A 17,294-nucleotide genomic window follows, 5' to 3' on the forward strand; every position below is an offset into this window, starting at 1 on the left:
GTGGGCAAAGGAATAGATGATCCTCCTACAGCTGGGCATGACATTGTCTTAAAGAAGAAACAATGAGATTCTGGCAAAGGATATGACTTCTGTCTATTTTAGTTGGAGACTGGGCACTGTTGCACTGAGTTCATGGCTATATACTAAGAAATCCATAGAATTGATCATTTCTTCCTTTCAGTAAGTTAGAACACACTGTGAGTGATGATTAAATTCAAAGGGGTTTAAAAATGTGGATAAAATTGTTTTTTTTTTTAACTCCATATTTCCAGGAACGCTTTGAAGTCTCCTAACATTCTGCTTGGTTGTTAACTACATGCCTATTAAGTTATTGACAGCAAATAGTAATAATATTTTTTTTTAAATTTTTTAAGCTGAAGTGTTTCGGGTGATGAAAAACTTCAGAGATGGGTAGTGACAATGTTGAAAAACACGAGGAACGTTACGAATGTTACATTGAGCTGTACATAGAAAGCTGGTGAAATGGCAAATGTTTTGTTCCATATATGTTTATTACAATCTTTTAAAAAGAGAATCTAAATATTTTGCAGAGAATTCTGGAAACAAAGCTTGACTTACCTCAAGTTCCTTGACCAGTCTGTTAGCTAGTTCAATAGTTGTGTTGGTTTGGTTCACCTCTTCTTGACACCGGACTTTCTCAGCTGTTGCTTTTTCAAATGAAGCTGTGAGTTTGCTCAGATTTCGATCCAGATCCTGAATAAGAGTAGAAATTAACCTATGAGCCACTTTGAGTTAAAACAAAAATATCACAATCATCTTTATATTATGTATTGCTTCAAAGTAAACGAAAAGTCCTTTCTTCTTTGACGGTGGCTCTTTTCCTTAGATATATTTGAAAGAAGAAAGAAGAGGATATAGTGACAATATCTACATCAGTGTCACCTTAAACTGTCCAGCAATAGCCAATGTAGTTTTTTTCCTCCTTTCTCTATTGAACAAGAGGAAGACAGCAATTGGGGTGAATGGGCAGATTCTAACACACTCTTGGTACACTGTTCCCCTTGGCTTGATTGCCTAACTTTCATTCTCCATGACAAACATTAATGATAAGGGTGACCTCTTCATTCTCCACCTACCTACTGACTCTCTTCTCATTTGGTTTACAGCTCAAGCAATAAAGAGGGATGTTAATGACTGAGTCTATTTAGACCTCAGCATTCTGACCCAGCTCAGCCAATCTCCTGGGAATGTGAGATTGAAACTCTGAGATCTTTAGCTTCCAAAGACCTTGGAGGATGGGTCAGTTTGTGGGGGTTTTATTTAGAGGGGAGTCAACTCCCACTAGGAGTGCAGGAAAACTTAAGGATCAGTTTGGGGCACAGCAGAGACAAGATAAGAAACCACAGCTCTGGAGAGACTCCACGAGATATTGCTGGCAGCTTGTGGTCTTCTTCTAAGACCTGTCTCCTCCAGGGCCTCACCACACATCTTTCCCCAAGGGGCCTATTGCCTCCTTTTTCACTTACGGTATCTTGAGTGGGTTTTCAAAGGGGCATCATTGCCTCCTTTTTCACTTATGGCATCTTGAATGAGTTTTTATTATTAAAGCCAAAAAAAAACCCTTGACTAAGAGAGCAAATTGGGAGACTCCTCACAATCCTATCTTGCTACTTGTAAGTCGTAACTACTCAGACTAAGATGCATAACATTGCTTTTGTGACTATGTGCTAAGTTCTAAACAGCTTTACTGAGCCAACAGACCAGAATCTATTTATAAATTAGAGACTGCTGGCATTTCTGAGTCAGTGATTTTATCTTTCAGCATTCAATTTACCTTGCAAAAGCAATGCCTTTTAACATCAAGTTAAAGATTAACATGGATAATAAGATCACATTTATGAGAATCATGAGATATTATGCATTACTAGGTAGAAATGAGATTAAAATAAATATTAGCTAAAGATCTAATTTTGTGTTATTAAAAATATTTCTAACTTTATAAAACACAGAAGCACATGTAAGTTCTGGTATCAGATGGTTGCATTTGTATTTAGACTCTGTGGCCTGATTGGATAAACACTGGACTCCTAACCACAGGTCATTGGTTCAAATCCACAAGCAGCTCCTTGGAAACCTTACCCGTGGTCACCCTAAGTTGGAATTGACTTGACGGACTTAGCAGCAACAGTAGCTTGCTAAGTAGTATTAAAGCTGGGTGTTCACTTCATTCTCCATGTCTCTGTTTTGTTGTCTGCAGATAGTAAATAATATTACTACCCAACTCATGAGATTTTTGCAAGAATTAAATTGGATGACACATATAAGAACAGTATAAGCCAATGGGGCTCAACATTTTTGGTCTTAGAACCCCTTTAAAATCTACTGGGATCAAGTGTATTCTGACTCATAGCAGCCTTGTAAGATAGAGGAGAACTCTCCTTTGGGTTTCTGAGACTAAATCTTTATGAAAGCAGACAGCCCCATCGTTCTCTCTTAGAGGCACTAGTGGGTTTGAACTGCTGCCCTTGTGATTAGCAACCCAATGCCTAAACCACTGTACTATTAGGGCTCCTTCAGAATCCCTTTCAGTCTTAAAACTTATTGAGAACTTGAATGGGTTTGATTTATTCAGATTATATATCTATCAGCATTTATGGTATTTGAAATTTAAATAACAAAAATGATTTATTTAAAAATAAGATAACCATTAAACATTACATAAATATGCATTTTAATAGAAAGTAAAATATTACCAAAATATGAGGAGGGAAACTGTTTAATATTGCTGTAAATCTTTTCAAAGTCTAATTTAACAGAACACAGATTCTACTATCTGCTTCTGCACTGACTTTGTCCTGCTATCACATGTGAAATGCTTTATTATGAAAACCATTCTGATCTCATAAGCTCCTGAAAACAACTCAGAAACCCCCAGGGGTCCCGGGACCAGACTTTGGGAACCTCTAGTATAAACATTCAATAAATGTTAGTGTTAATACTGAGGATAATTTCCACAGAATTACTGAATTAACCAAATAGCTATAAACTCTTGTCCTAACTAAAGATATATTATTGTTGTTGTTAGGTGGCACTGAGTCATTTCCAACTCATACTGACCCCCTGTGACAGAGAAGACCTGTCTCATAGGTTTTTCTAGGCCGTAATCTAGCCGATTGCCAAGTCTTTCCCACAGAGCTGCCGAATGGGTTTGGACTGTTAACCTTTCAGTTAGCAACCAAATGCTTAAACATTACGCTATACCATCAGGGCTCACTCAAGACACGTTACTGACCACTAATGGGTCAAATTGTTATCAAGCTTGTACAGACAACCATAAATCACTTTCTCATAAAATAGCCATTCATTTGTTTTGACAATTTGGAAAATAATGAAAAATCCTTTTTTTGTAGCATGATTCTTGGGGAAAGAAATTTGAGGAAAAAGTGAGATCTTATTATTTAACAAAATTTCTTTAGAATTAGGAATCAGAAAGACACAATAGCTGATTGTAGTTGCTTAGCTGTTCATTAACCATATGTTGTTCTCCTGGGTTTTATTTGGTTTGATGCCCTCAAGCAGAGAAAGTCTGTTTTCCCTTTGCAGGTGAGGACACTAAGGCAGAGATGAGTTGAGTGATCTGCTGCAATCCTACTATCTAGTATGAGACCACAGGTGATGTAGAACCCAGACTTCTTGACTTCTGGTCCAATATAATGAAATGTGTTTAATGAAATAGATGTTTGAAAAGTCGCAGTGTTGAAGAGCAGTGCTACTCTTTGGGCTGGTGGTGGTGGTGAATGTATGCCGTGGAGTCGGTTCAGACTCATAGTAACCTTGTATTGGGTCTCCAAGGCTGCAAATCTTTACGGGAGCAAAAAGTCTCTTCTTTTTCCCCTGGAGCAGCTGGTAGATTCTAACTGCTGACCTTGCGATTTGCTGTCCAACGTGTAACCTCCTATGCTGCCAGGGCTCCTTATACATACTTTGGTGTATGGATATCTGTACTGAGCTTTGAATTTATAAAATGACTTGGTTCGAGTCCCTGTCCCTCATAATGACCATAGGACTCTGGGTTAATTATTCAACTTCAGTGAGCTTCAGTTTTATCACCTGTAAATGTTTGAACTTCAAGGCCACTCAGAGGACTCTGGGAAGGAGGACCTGGTGATTTACTTTGGAAAAATTCACCAATGAAAACTCTGTGGGGCACAGCTCTGCTCTGACACACATGGGATCGCCGTGAGCCAGCATGGACTCAGCAACTGGCTTTAAAATGGGGCTCATGATTACAAAGGGTCTGGTGCGGCACTGTAGGATCAGCACTGGACGGCTAACCACAAGGTAGGCAGTTCAAACTCACCACCTGCTCCATGGAAACCCTATGCAGGGTCACTAAGAATCAGAACCAACTCAGTGGCACTTAATGACAACAACAATGCATGTAAAAGAGCCCCTGGGGCACAGGGATTAAAGCACTTGGTTGCTAATCAAAACATTCCGGGTTCGAATGTACCAACCACTATGTCCGGGAAAGATGTGACAGTGTGCCTCTTTAAGATCACAGCCTAGGAGACCCCATGGAGTAGTTCTGTTTGGTCCCATAGGGTTGCTATGAGTTGGAAGTAATGGGAGTGTTTGAGTGCATGTAAAACACAGCACAGAGCTGAATGTACATGATAAATGTTAGTTCGCCGTACAAGTACCTTTGTGTTTCAAAGGTAATACAAATACGTTTGGTTCCGTTTTTTCATTTAGATAAAATATAACTGATGTAAAATTGGCTTTTGGCATGCAACTCTTACAGGCATTACTGAAGGTTTACTAGGAATGAATCGCAGCTAACTGGCACTGGAGGGTAAGCATAAGACTGAAAGATCAGCTTGAACCACAAGGTCAGCAGCTCAAATTCACCAGCCGCTCCTCGGGAAACCCTATAGTGGGTTCTTATGAGTTGGAATAAACTCAATGGCACTTAAAAACAAAACAAAACAAATATGATGTAATCACCAACACCCTGAGGATCTGATGCTTTCTTTCACAGAGTTATTTAGCTGTTGACTTGAACTTAAGTAGACTGACTCTGTTTTTATGTGTTCAGAAGTTTGAAAGGAATGCTAGCATGAATTAAATAAACACATATAACCTTGTATAAAGAGTCTGGTGTGGTGCTGTAAGATAAGCACTGGACTGATAATCACAAGATTGGTGGTTCAAATCTACCGGCCTCTCCTTGGAAACCCTACAGTCTCTCTATGATTCAGAACTGATTTGATGGCACTTAACAACAACAACAAACCTTGTTATAAAGCATCCCTGGTAGCACAGTGGGTTAAACATCAGACTGCAAATGTAAAGGTTGGTAGTTCAAACTGACTAGCTGCTCCCTGGGAGAAAAATGAGACCATCTGCTCCCTTAAAGATGTATAATCTCAGAAACCCCAAGAAGCAGTTCTAGTATGTCCTATAGGGTTACCATGAGTTGGGACTGACTTGATTGCAGTAGGTTTGGTTTTATCCTTGAATTTGTTGTTAAGTGCCATCGAGTTGGTTCTGACTCACAATGTCCCTGTATAGGGTTTCTGAGGCTGTAACTCTTTGCAGGAGCAGAAAGCCGATCTTTCTCCTCTGCAGTGGCTGGTGGTTTCCAAAATTTATACTGGGGTTCTCCTGATTTTTGAACAGTCATCCATAAAAGAACAGACCATTATTGTTTTTCCTTTATCACCACCATTTTCTCCTCCATCCATTTTAATCTGATATTTACTCCTATTACTTATTTTCTGGTTTCTTTTGTTCTCCTGTATCATTTTATAGAAGCATATCTGGAAATGGCCACTGATGAATCTGTTTTTTATTCTCTCAATTTACTAATCATCTATTGTGAATATAACAATAAATTAACAATGAAAAATGATTCATTTTTTAAGGAAAGGTCAGGTACTGTGTATCCAAAGCACCTTATATAAGTTAATTATTTGATTAGTGCAGTTAACCTATGAGGGCGCTCCCCATTTTACAGACAAGAAAAAAAAGAGAGAGGTAAAGCAAGTTGGTGTTATTGTTGTTGTTAGGTGCCATCAAGTTGGTACCATCTCATAGTGACCTTACGCACAGCAGAACAAAACACTGTCTGATCCTGGGCCAACCTCACTATCATTGCCACGCTTGAGCCCATTGATGCTGCCACTTTGCCAATCTATCTTGCTAGGATTCCTCCTCTTTTTCTCTGACCTGTCACCTTACCAAACAGGATATCCTTCTCCAGTGACTGTTCCCTCCTGACAATATGTTTGAAGTATGAGAGATGAAGTCTGGCCATCCTGGCTACATTTCTTCCAACACAGATCTATTTGTTCTTTTGGCAGTTCATGGTACTTTCAATATTCTCCTCCAGCACCATAACTCAAAGGCATCAATTCTATGATGGTCTTCCTTATTCACTGTCCAGCTTTTGCATGCATATGAGGTTATTGAAATTACCATGGCTTGGGTCAGGCACACCTTAGTCCTCAAGCTGACATCTTTGCTCTTCGACACTTTAAAAAGGTCTTGTGCAGCAGATTTGCCTAATGCAATACGTCATTTGATTTCTTGACTGCTGCTTCCATGAGTCTTTGACAACTTCAATCTTTTCTCCATTGATAAGAATGTGTATTGGTCCAGGGGTGAGGTGTTGTTTTTTTTCTTTACATTGAGATGGAATCCATACTGAAGGCTGTGCACTTTGATCTTCACTAGCAAGTATTTTAAGTCCTCTTCACTTTCAGCAAGTAAGGTTGTATCATCTTCATATCACAGGTTGTTAATGAATCTTACTCCAATCCTGATGCCGCTTTTTTCTTTATATAAGCCAGCTTTTCAGATGATTTGCTCAGCATACAGGTTGAATAAGTATGGTGAAACAATACAACCCTGTCACACACCTTTCCAAATCTTAAACCATTCAGTTTTCCCTTTTTGTGTTTGCCTCTTGGTCTATGTACAGACTCCTCATGAGCACAATTAAGTGTTCCAGAATACTCGTATTTCGCAATGTTGTCCATAGCTTGTCATGATCCACACAACTGAAAGTCTTTGCGTAGTCAATAAAGCACAGGTAGTAAACATCTTTCTAGTATTTTCTGCGTTCAGTCAAGATCCATCATCGTTAGCAATGATATCCCTTGTTCCATGTCTGAGTTAGCTAAATACAAGGAGACTTCAAAATGTTCATGGGAAGATGGAATCAAAAGATAATGGAACTTTTCCATGAGCTATTGTAGACCCCCAAAAACACAGAGTAGAGGTCAGAAAGTGACTTGGTCAATTCCCTTCATAGAGTTGTAAAGGGGAACTGGATGTTCAGAGACAATTTTCCACAAGTCTCTTAAATTTATTTCTTTATGTGAAAAAAGTTTTTGTTCCCACTAGATTTTGTCTCATGTATTTTGGGCAAGTTACCAGGAGAGAGCAGTCCCTGAAGAATGATGTCATGCCTCATAAAGTGGAGGATCAGCAAAAAAGAGGAAGACCCACAATGAAATGGACAGACTCAGTGACTGCAACAGGAGGGCACAGGCCTGGGCAGGCCTTCGCTCTGTCGTACACAGGGCCACTATGACTTGGAACCAACTCAATAGTATCTGACATCTTTTCCAAAGTCTTTGCCTAGAAAATAGGCTAAGAAGATAAAGATGGTGCTTCTCTCTGGAAAAGAAGGTAGATTTGTTTCCTTAGCAGAATAGCAGAGATGATGTCTCCCTCTGGGACATAGGTAGGGCACTTTGGTATGGAGTTCTCTGTATGAATTTTCTAAGCTTGAACAGCACAGTTGTGACAAACCTACTGTATCTGCAATATCCCCCAAGACCACTCTGCATCCTCCTACGGGACTGGGTGGGTGGGCAGGGAAACAGGGGCAAACTTGAAGTTCATGCTACTTGCTGTGACTTGAGCAATAAAATCCTTTGGATTCTGACCCAGAATTCTCATATCTTCTGCATCTCTAAAACTGTGGCAGACAAATATATTAGCTGGCAAGGAAGACAAAACTGGGGTCCTTTCACAGTTCTTAAGACTGAGCAGAGAAAACCGTGGAGGGAAACCTTGGCCTCTCAGTTTCTCGAATTTAATGGAAGGAGGAAGAAGGGTCTCAGCTCCAGGACCTGAGCGCACCAGACAGCTGAAACAAACTTAACAGTTCTCAAAATTGAGTATGCCTCATAAACACCTACATGGCTTGCTAAAACAGATTCCTGGGCCTCATCTCTGATTTTCTCACTTAGTAGGTTTGGGTGGGGTTTGTGTAGTTGGAAAAGTAGTAATGATGTTGGATTGTATTTAGAGCCAGTGTTCTCTAAGTAGTTACTATGTGTCAGGCTCCTAGGCTATATTCTTAATGTAAATTACAGGTAGGCCCCACCTTAGAATCTATTTATGATCCTTTCTTGGGGCGCATCTGAATGTTATTCATACGTTAGTGTGTAACTTACATCATTCTCAGATGTTAACTGGTAGAGATTCAATTTTATTTTATTTTAGTGCTCAAAACATTGCCAGACTTATAAAGATATTAATAATCAAAGGGAATAATTTTAATAGAGATAGAAAGAGAGATCGACTTATATCAGAACTGACTTAACGATGGTCTCATTGGTATGGAAACCCATCATGAACCACGGACTAACTGTCCACTGCTTTAATCCTCACAGTCCCCCTAAGAAGTTTATGCTAAGTTTATGCTACTGTAATGCCCATTTTACAGATGAGAAAACAGATTTGGAGAGGTTAAGTAAATAAATTGTGTAGGATCCAACAATAGCATAGCCAGTTTGATTCCAGAATGCTGTTTTAATGGACTATGTGCGATACCTCCTTGCTTCCTACCGAACTCTGAAAGTTTCTTAAATGTGGAAACCCTGAATGTTTTCACATTTACAGTTCAGTGCCTAACATACAACAGATAAGAAATCTCTGCTGAGTGAGTTTACTGATAAGTAAGTGAATGAAAGATTAAATTCCTGTTTGTTAGGACTCCAATATGGCCCTATCTGAAGGTGGGATCCTTAGAAGAATACTCTATTGGGAGCCTTTTCAGTGTTATAGTTGGTACTCACCACAAGCTTTTTCCGGATGGTCTCTAGTTTTTCAGTAGCTGCAGCCAATTCTGAGTTAGTTTGAGCTAATGCTTGGCGTTTTGGCTCCACATCACAGTAGACCTGAAAATCCATGTGGGGTTGAGCTCATTATTTAATGATGCAGCAATGAGGTAAAGAGGATCAGTAATCATTCAACTACACATTTTCTTAAACCTTTACAGTTAAAATCTGTAACTCATTTAGCAATACGCTGTTTCTTAGCAATGATATAATCTAAAGGCAGAACAAACATCTATATAATCTTTTGATTTCTCTCTGGTCAGCAACAACTTACATATTTATTCTGGACATTAACATCACCAGCACTTGCATCAAATGTTGTCTGGATCAAAATCATGAAGGCACTAAACCTAGTTTGTATGAAATGCAGGGATCATACTAATAGTACTAAAAACTGCAGTGTGCTGGTATTATAGCTTAACCAAGGACGGGGTGAGGAGAAACACTCTGAAGAGAGAAGGTGTATTCACCATACTTGCAAATGTTTGATTGAAAATTTGGGTGGATTCAGTTTTCTTCTTCCTTCTCTTGTAACACACAAAGTGGCCATGAGCTAGGGGCCGACTTGACTGCAGTTAACAACAAGTACATACCGTACCACTTTCCCATACAGTGGTTAAACCAAAACAAATACAGTTCTTGACAGTTAAAGGCCAAGACCATGAATTTTTTGTTTTACTAATATTGAGTCCTTTGCAAAATGCTTGGGACCAGGTGACAGGCAATAGATATTTGATGAATGAATAGCTACATGAAATACTAATCTCTTTCTATACTGTCTCAAAGTGCAACTTTTGGAATAGATCATGTCCAGGCCAATTAAAAAAAAAAAGCTATCTGTCATTAAATACCAGAGATGTTTTTAGGTGTCACTGAGTTGACTTCCTACTCATAACAAGCTCATGTGACAGAGTAGAAATGCTCCATAATGTTTTCTTGGATATAATCTTTGTGGAAACAAATTGTTAGGTCTTTCTCCTTCTCAGAACTAATGGGTGTGCTCAAACTACAAACCCTTCAGTTAGCAGCTGAGTGCTTAACCTTTACAATACCAGGGCTCCCTGTCAATAAATATTAAAGTGAAAAAGAAAGGTTATTTTATCATCTCACTACAACCTGCAATAAAGAAGTTGTGGGTCTTTGCAGTGGGAACAGAGAATCAAGTTAATTGGGTATGAATTCAGACTCACAGCTGCTTCAAGTCAACATGAAAGGAATATTTTAAATGTTAATAAATATAATTCATAAATGCAGTAAGTGTTCCTCTAAAGAAATTAATTGCTGAGATTTGATAGAAATTAGCTAATCACTGTACTATTAATAAAAATACCATTTTCAACATTTTATATATCCTTCTAGGTAGAATTGTTTACTCTAACACTTTATTTAAACACTAAATAGCAAATTATTTTTACCCTTTTTTTTTTTTCTGACCTAGAAACTGTTATGTGTATGGTACTTAGTGACTGACCTAAGATTAGAACTGATACCTCATAGAATTTAATGATGTTGATGACCCAGGCACAGAGACCAGCAGCTGCAAAAGATTTGGTCCGAATCAGGTTTGGATTGAACTCTGGGTCTTTCAAATACTGTTCAGTCACCACTTTTAGACAGTTCTCTGGAATGTGTTCTTTGTCATAGTTAATTAACGCTTGCAGGAAATCATCAACCTGGAAAGCAAAAAAGACTTACTGCAATGAACCCATTTTGGCTGCAGAGAAAATTCCAAGTGCAAAAGTTAAAATCAGCTTTTAGGACTCACATTACAAAGGCAAAATTGGCAAGCTGCATTTATCCTACTGTTTGACTTTTTCAGTCTTTATAGTATGAAGTTAGAATTAGCAATGGACACTTTTAAAATCCCTTCTATCCCAGGGTAAAATATTCAGACCCTGCACAGGAGGTATTCACATTTTGAAGAAAAGAAACACAGAAAAGAAAAAAGAAAAACACATACCAGAGAGGCCTTTGCTTCACCTTCTTGTACATTAGCAACACTTTTTACCAGCATAAGAAATCCATGTAATTTTCTCCCTCCTACACTTAACTGCTTTCATAATTTTGCAAATAATTAGCAACCTTCCAACTGCTGCTGGTGTTGACTTACATTTGCCATAGCCCCAAACTAACCTCCAACTTAGCAAACAAAAACTATAAATCTGCGCTGCCAGTTACACTCAGCAAATAGGAAAGAAGATTTCTTTTGACCTGAACATCTTTTGCTATCAAGCATAACCACAGTATTGAACACAGTACTGAGAGTCTCAGGACTTCCATCTTCCCAGGCTCTCTGTACCTTTCCCATGAAGACTTTAGCTGCTTTCCAACTGCGGTCTCTGGGCACTCTACCCTTGGGAGCCAGGAGAACCATCACAGCTGCAGTGACGTTGGTAACGGCATTCGGTGGGTTGGGGAAGGCTTTCAGCTCAGTGAGATTCACCTGAAGGAATCAGCAAACACAGACACAAGGGTCAGGGCTGCCTTGAGAAAATTAGTGTGTTGTCAGGTTGGGCTTTGGAGGCTTCCACGTCTCATGTTTACACCACTCTTGGCTTAACAGTTTGTTGCCCCAAGGTCTCCACTGTGGGACCCAAAGTCTACCCCATTGAACTTTCATGGTATTAATGAGCTCTATTGCACCTGCAAAAGGAGCCCTGGTAATGTAGTGGGTTAAGGGTTGGATTGCTAACCTCAAGGTCAGCAGTTTGAATTTACCAGCTTTGGAAACCTTATAACAGGGTCACTATGAGTCAGAACAGACTCAGTGGCACACAACCACCCCCTCCACCTCACCTACAAAGGAGCCTGGGTGGTGCTGTACATAGGAAAAGCACTGGACTGCCAACTACAAGGTTGACAGTTGAAACCAACCAGTCACGCTGTCGGAGAGTGATGAGACTTTGCTTCTATAAAGACTTAGAGCCTTGGAAACTCTATATAGTCAGAATCCTCTCAATGGTGGTGAGTGTTGAGAGTTTGAGACCCCACCTACATAAAATATTTGCATTTTAAGCAAGTCCTCTCAGAAACATAATTCCTTAGCTCCTTTTTGTCTGCTGCTGTACACTCACAAGAAATACCTTTCATTATATCACCATGGCTCCCAATTGGGAGGGGCCTGCATCGTCCTAACCTACAGTTTCCCTCCTCCACAACCAACTCAGACCAGAGTCTTGTTTAATGGTTTTCATTAGAGAAGACACCTGGGGGCAGGAATTAATCAAGATCTATAATAAATGATGTAGCACTGTGAGCTAATACGCTGAGCTGCAAAGTCAGTTTGAACCTCAAGGTTAGTGGTTCAAGCTCACCAGCCTCTCCTTGGAAACCCTATACAGGGTCACTATGGGTTGTAATTGATTCAATGGCACTTAACAACATTGTGTTCATGATACACAATTTTTTTTAAAAAGAAGTAGATGTGTCACTTGATTAACGTTGATGGTAAGTTCTGTGAAATGGGACACTGTGTGGCTTGTCCACTGAGGCAGTCCTCAGATTACAAATGATTCTATTCATGTCTGTCTTTAAGTCAAATTTGCATGTAGGTCAGAATTGTTAGCTATGGTTTATATCTAATATCAGTTAGTGAAATGTTTGTCTTGGTATATAGACTATAGTGTACCTTTCTGAGCCCTGGTGTGGTGCTGCAGGATAAACACTGGTCAGGTAAATAAAAGATCAACAGTTCAAACCCAACAGCAGTGCTAGGAAATGCTATACAGGATAGCTAGGAGTCAGCTCCTAGTCCACTGCACACAACAAAAGCAGTGTGCTTTTCTGTGTATAAAAAACATTAAAGAAACACTTCCAAGTATATTAAAACATCTTTGATGTAATAAAACAGTAATAATAATAACAATGTTTTAATGTGTATCACAAAGCAGGGTCCGTTTCTTATTATGAACCATGGCTTGCACTTCAAATTTTTAATATAATAAAGATCTATGGGGATTCGTTTGTAATTATGATCTGGGGACTACCTATCTTTAGAAAAGCTACAGGGGATACTGTATGGAAAGTACCATTACACACTGGCAACACAATCGCTTTGTATACAACAGACATGGAGTACACACACGTGTTGAGTTTGCTATGTCTGCTGCTACAATTGGGATTTCTAAACTCTCTTATTACCTTAACAACAACAACACTATAACGCTATGGCACCATGGGCATCATGCAGCTGGGCATTGTCTGATGCACGTATACAACTATATGACTGTATTTCCTGTGACAATCATGGGAGACACGCATAAAAAGGACAATGGTTAGAACAAAGATACCAGGTTTTTGGCCCACAAAATTTCTCCTAGCTTCACATTATTACTAAAACCTTATTGGACATTTGAATTAGTATAAAGTAATGCTCTCTTACTTCTAAAACATTTTCAAATGTTGGAGCTCATTCTGCACTGTTAACATAAATTGTTGACTTGGGAAATTTTTGTGAAGAATGAAAAGGGTCTGAAAGTCAAAGTTGAGTTAGAAGCAAAAGCAAAACTTTAAAAATGCTAATGACAATTGAAAGCTGGTTAAGCAGGATTCTGTCATCATTTATAAATATGATTATTTGTAAATACAAGCTCAGCTTCATATCTTTAATACATTAATTTACTTTGAGTAAGGACATTAGGAGAACATTTTTGAATTTATAGACACATGAAGAAGAAAGTGAATAGCCCATTATCCCAAAAGAGACTCAGAGTAAAGTAAAAATTGCGTTCTCCAGAGACAGCCAGTTATTACTGAATTTTCTCCACTCTTTTTTTTTATGTCTACATGCACGTTCTTAAACAAATAAGTCATATAATATATTCTATTTTATTCACTTAATATACCATGAACATTTTCCCATGTTGCTAAACAGTACTCAACAATATCATTTTCATGGCAGCAGAGGACCTAGCATTTGAAAGCAAAGTAGCTGATCTTTCATCGTTGTATCTTTTTTTGTTTGAAACTTTTTAGTTCTATGACAATATTATATGAACCATCCATGTAGATTTTTGCTCACAGTCAAAATTATTTTATTCAAAATATTAAGGAAAGAAACAGAGCATTTCTTTTTAGAACAATGAAAGTCTGGTTCCTTTTCTCTTTGAAGCTCAATCGTAAGAATCCCAGGCCTGGCTATTTTCTGAGATTTTCCCCCATGAACTGGGAGAGCCCTAGGACCATCTATAGGACATTCCATACGCCCTTAGGATCACACTGCCCACAGTTTCACTTGCCTCCTTGTGAAGAACATGGATAATTGTAAAATAATTTTACTGCTCAGTGAGGTCTTACTAATGACATGAAGCTAGGAGAAATGGTATGAGCTAACATCCTGGTACCTTAATTCAGATGTAACAAAGAATCCATCACCTAATTCTTAAAGCACCCCATGCTATGAAAAACTGGAGGTGGATCAAGTTGTTGTTGTTTTTGTTGTTGTTGTTGTTGTTGTTGTTGTTGTTAGGTGTTGTCAAGTTGGTTCTGACTCACAGTGATCTTGTGCACAACAGAAGAACACACTGCCCGGTCCGGCACCAACCTCACCATCGTCGTTACGCTTGCATTTGGATTATTATTTATTCTTCACAGGATAAATTAAAAAATAATAAATAATAATAAGTTATTATTTATTCTTCACAGGAGTGAATCCCATGATGTTGGAGGTATTCAGAAGGAAACTGCTTGTTGAGGAAGGGTAGTGCAGACCCCTGGGTAGTAAAGAAGCTAATCTCTAACAAAGAGTTTTGAGTATTTTAGGGTTCTTTCTTTAAAAAAACAACAACAACAAAAACCCATTTGGGCTGTAAAGGCTATATACTTCCAACTTAGTTTTTCAAATTATATTGCCCTTAAATGTTATTTTGAGGAAACGCACAAGCCAAGTAATCTTTACCCTGTTGAGTGTGTTGAGTGCAGCCGTAGCTGCTACAAGCGCAGGCTCTGCCTTGAGTACGTCAGCCTCACACTCTCTCTGCTTCTGGGATACTTCGGTCTGAATGGCTGCCACCTATTTAGATGGGAAAGAAACACACATATTGACAAACACAGATTACCATCTTAGATCTCTCTACTGAAGAATACAGGCTGACTCAGAATCACTGTTAAAAGTTGTTTATCTGTATATTAAGCTGGTAAGAAATCTGTAGTTTACTAATTATCCTACAGTGTATATATAATATTAAGCTTTGTATATGCACAATATACATAATCATGAAATCCCAACACAAACTGAATCAGATAGCAAAATGCTCCAAGAGGAGCCTGGACCAGTTTATTGATAAGGTGATACTATTAATAAATTCAAGTTCTTCAATTTTCTTTTTCAGTGACTCCTGGGCAAGCAAAAATTCACACTGGCTTAATAACCTAGCCCACAAAATATTCTTGCTAGAATTCAGTTATCTAAATTGAGCTACCAATTGCTTAGAAACTGTGCTGATTAGAATTTAAGACCAGATGTGAAGCTCTTTTGTTCAATTGGTTAGAAGATACTGTTGTATTGTGAGGTCATGGATTGCATACTTAGCCATAAACAGAAAGATTCTAATGACTAGTTACTTGTTCCTCTAAGGACCTGGTAAGAAACTACGGAAGCAGCAGGCCAGGCCTGCCTTCCGTAATGGAACGACTCCGAGGACCACTAGAACGTTGGGGTTCAGTGGCACCATCTTCACGAGATGGTACTGGTTCAGCCTCCTGATATGAACATCTATTCTATAGTCACAGAGAAGCCATGCTAATCAACTGGAACCCAAACAAGAGGAGAGCAGGAGCTTTTACCCTCCACCTCTTAGGATGTCTACAGAATTCAAATGGTCAACCCTCAGCAAAAAACTGAGGTTCCGAGCTGTGGCACTGGGCACCAAGGCACAATTACCATGAGGAATGGTTCCTGCCGTGGGAGCAATTGTGGAATAAAAGATGTAAATAAAAGTGCATTTCTTCAGATGTGTTTGGAATGAACAGGTTTAACTATACCATAAAATTAAACACTTTTCACAACATACTAAGTTGTCCACTACAGCTGTACTAGCAATTATTACCCTTCTCTTGATTAACCATTCTTTTACTGTATACTGTATTTTTTTTAATGAACATAATTGGTTCAGTGTAGATATGTGGTCTCCTGACAATACATATACAGTTACCATTAATGTAAATAAGAAAATTCTGCTCGCTTATGGACTACTCTAAAACCACAGCCCCTGAGACAGCAGAACATGGGCCATGAAAGTTCTGTGAATGCCTGGTACGCCTGGTTCTAGGAAACATGTTACAGATTAGAGAGAGCAAGTGAGTCAGTTATTGCCTCGGTTTTGTTTCTTTTGCATAAGGATATAATGAATCAAAAAATGCTGTCTGTTGCCATTTATAATGTTGTTGTTGTTGTTGTTAAGTACCATACAGTCAGTTACCGCTCAGGAACCCTATGGGTTTCTGAGGAGCGGCTGGGAATGGCTGACCATGCAGTTAGCAGTCCAGGGCTTATACTACAGTGCCACACTATGACGGCACAATTTGTAATAGCATCATTTAAGAAATGATTTTAAGTTAGACTCAGATAATAGGTTTTATTACTGTATTTAAAGAGTTCTACAGTTAAGTGACATTTTTATGGGATGGGGAGCTGCACTTGTCCCTTTTTCACTCCTTTAGTATTAATGGGGACTCCTGGTGTGGCTCTGGAGGTTCAGCACTGGATTGCGAACCACAAGGTTAGCAGTTCAAACCCACCAGCTGCTCCTTGGAAACCCTATGTGGGGTTGCTGTGAGTCGAAACCAAATCAACAGCACTTAACAACTGTTAATGGAGTATTATTCCTTTGGGTAATTTTTATAAACAGATCTTAATTATTACATGAAAACTAAACAAAACCCAACCAAATCATATAACCGTGAATGAAAAAACAAAAACCCACACATCAAAACCAAAAAACATACTCTAGGTTGGTCAACTCACTTCTCACTGTCAATGCTTCTCTGCCTACAATGCAACAATACTGTTATTGTTGTGTGCCATCCAGTCCATTTGGACTCACAGTGCCCCTATATGAAAGGGGAGAACTGCCCCATATGGTTTGTTAGGTTTCTTAGGGAGCAGATCACCAGGACTTTTCTTCCAGGTAGGCTTGAACCACTGACTTTATGGTAAAAGCAGCTGAATTCTTAACCATTCTGCCAGCAGGGCTACTT

The 17,294-nt window shown here is 38.9% G+C and overlaps 1 protein-coding gene across 1 annotated transcript in view; it reads right to left on the reverse strand.

The window, feature by feature from the left end:
* The window catches only part of DNAH11 (dynein, axonemal, heavy chain 11), a 436,577-nt gene that overhangs the window by 125,631 nt on the left and 293,652 nt on the right, over positions 1–17,294 (reverse strand). Inside the window, 5 exon segments of the mRNA XM_006832223.1 lie at positions 576–714; positions 9,057–9,158; positions 10,589–10,771; positions 11,398–11,541; positions 14,995–15,108. Coding sequence (XP_006832286.1) covers positions 576–714; positions 9,057–9,158; positions 10,589–10,771; positions 11,398–11,541; positions 14,995–15,108 — 682 coding nt within the window.

The sequence above is a fragment of the Chrysochloris asiatica genome, unplaced genomic scaffold (assembly GCF_000296735.1).
Source record: "Chrysochloris asiatica unplaced genomic scaffold, ChrAsi1.0 scaffold00006, whole genome shotgun sequence".
Classification (NCBI taxonomy): Eukaryota; Metazoa; Chordata; class Mammalia; order Afrosoricida; family Chrysochloridae; genus Chrysochloris; species Chrysochloris asiatica.